The sequence below is a fragment of the Emiliania huxleyi genome (genome assembly GCF_000372725.1).
Source record: "Emiliania huxleyi CCMP1516 unplaced genomic scaffold EMIHUscaffold_4267, whole genome shotgun sequence".
Lineage (NCBI taxonomy): Eukaryota > Haptophyta > Isochrysidales > Noelaerhabdaceae > Emiliania > Emiliania huxleyi.
In genome coordinates, this window is record NW_005198778.1 from 1 (window position 1) to 1,756 (window position 1,756).

A 1,756-nucleotide genomic window follows, 5' to 3' on the forward strand; every position below is an offset into this window, starting at 1 on the left:
CCCCCTACTTGAAGGAAGGAGGAGGTTGTGGTGGGGGGGGGGGGGGAAAGGGGTGGGAGGGGTGTGGGATGCACGGGGCGTTGGAAGGCGATCGCCTGTCCCCGGCAAAGACGCCAGTCCGGCCGACGATGGTCATCCAGTTGAAGACGGCGGCGCGGCGACAATGTCGCCGACGCCCTCGTCCGACTCGGTCACGAGGGGGGCGAATCACCGGGAAGAAGTTGGCCGCCGACGACCCGACCGCCATGAAGGGCGCGCCGGCGACGTCCTCGGGCACCTCTTGAGCACCTCGACCTCATCGATCGCCTCGGCGTAGAAGTCGTCGCAGACGATGGCGATGCCGACGAAGAAGTAGAACCTGCGCGTACGGCCCGCCGCCCTTCATGAGAGCTGAGAGCCCGTCCTCGATGCGGGGACGAGCCCGAAGAGCGCCGCGTAGGGCTTCTCGCGCACACATGGCCGGGTCGAACGCCGCGTCGACTGGAGCGGCGATGAGGGCGGTCGGGTCGATGTCGAGGACGGGCCGAGACGTGACAGTGACCGCGCGAACGCCCTGTGCCGCCGGGGAGCCGGTGCGTCATTGAAGTGCTTGAATGGGAGGCACCCACGGGGCGGTAACGCAGCGGCGCACCGCACTCTCGTCCGCGATGTCCGTGTAGCACTCGGTGGTCGCCTGCGACAAGCCGCCGCGGTGCGGTTGTAGGCCTTCGAGCAGGTACGCGCAGACGGTACGCCGACCTCGTACTGCGAGGGAAGCGGCAGCGACCGAGGAGGCGACGGTGAAGTGGGCTGTCGGCATGCCTGGAGATGGCGACGCGGGCCTGCGCGAGGGCGAGGAGAAGGGTGGAGGCAGGCGGGAAGTGCGGGCGGGCGGAGGGGGGGGGACGATCTGGAGGGGGGAAAGGGGGGGGGGAGGGAGGGGCGAGGGCGCCGCGGCCGGCACCTTCTCCGGACACGGCCCGCCGCCCTTCATGAGAGCTGAGAGCCCGTCCTCGATGCGGGGACGAGCCCGAAGAGCGCCGCGTAGGGCTTCTCGCGCACACATGGCCGGGTCGAACGCCGCGTCGACTGGAGCGGCGATGAGGGCGGTCGGGTCGATGTCGAGGACGGGCCGAGACGTGACAGTGACCGCGCGAACGCCCTGTGCCGCCGGGGAGCCGGTGCGTCATTCAAGTGCTTGAATGGGAGGCACCCACGGGGCGGTAACGCAGCGGCGCACCGCACTCTCGTCCGCGATGTCCGTGTAGCACTCGGTGGTCGCCTGCGACAAGCCGCCGCGGTGCGGTTGTAGGCCTTCGAGCAGGTGCGCGCAGACGGTACGCCGACCTCGTACTGCGAGGGAAAAGCGGCAGCGACCGAGGAGGCGACGGTGAAGTGGGCTGCCGGCTTCCGGAGATGGCGACGCGGGCCTGCGCGAGGGAGAAGGGTGGAGGCAGGCGGGAAGGCGGGCAGCAGGCGTCGCGGGGGTACTGGGCGTGCAGCTCGCGGCGCCCATTGGTGGCGTGGTGCGGCGGGGCGAGCGCGAGAGGGAGCGGAAGGTGCTGAAAAACCTTCAGCACAGAGGTTCCTGCCCAGAGTATATCGCATTCCCACCCAGTGTGTGTGTGCTGTGAAAGCGCCGTCGCAACTGCCATGTCGGCAGGTTGTAGATCTAGGCTGGTGCTCTCGCCCCGCTGGCGGCGCGGACCGGTGCCGCGGCTCCGAGCCCTCCTGTGGGCCCGCGGCGGCTCGATTGATTTTGGTACTACCAGTATTT

The 1,756-nt window shown here is 69.4% G+C and overlaps 1 protein-coding gene across 1 annotated transcript; it reads right to left on the reverse strand.

Moving 5' to 3' along the window:
• Window positions 1-132: 132 nt before the first annotated feature.
• On the reverse strand, window positions 133-1,587 carry EMIHUDRAFT_256062 (Hypothetical protein; the record flags this gene model as incomplete). Its single annotated transcript, XM_005769351.1, has 9 exons — window positions 133-186; window positions 289-358; window positions 456-553; window positions 632-673; window positions 746-801; window positions 1,042-1,141; window positions 1,220-1,261; window positions 1,327-1,409; window positions 1,551-1,587. The coding sequence occupies 9 exons, from the start codon at window positions 1,585-1,587 to the stop codon at window positions 133-135; spliced, it is 582 nt and encodes a 193-aa protein (XP_005769408.1).
• Window positions 1,588-1,756: the final 169 nt, after the last annotated feature.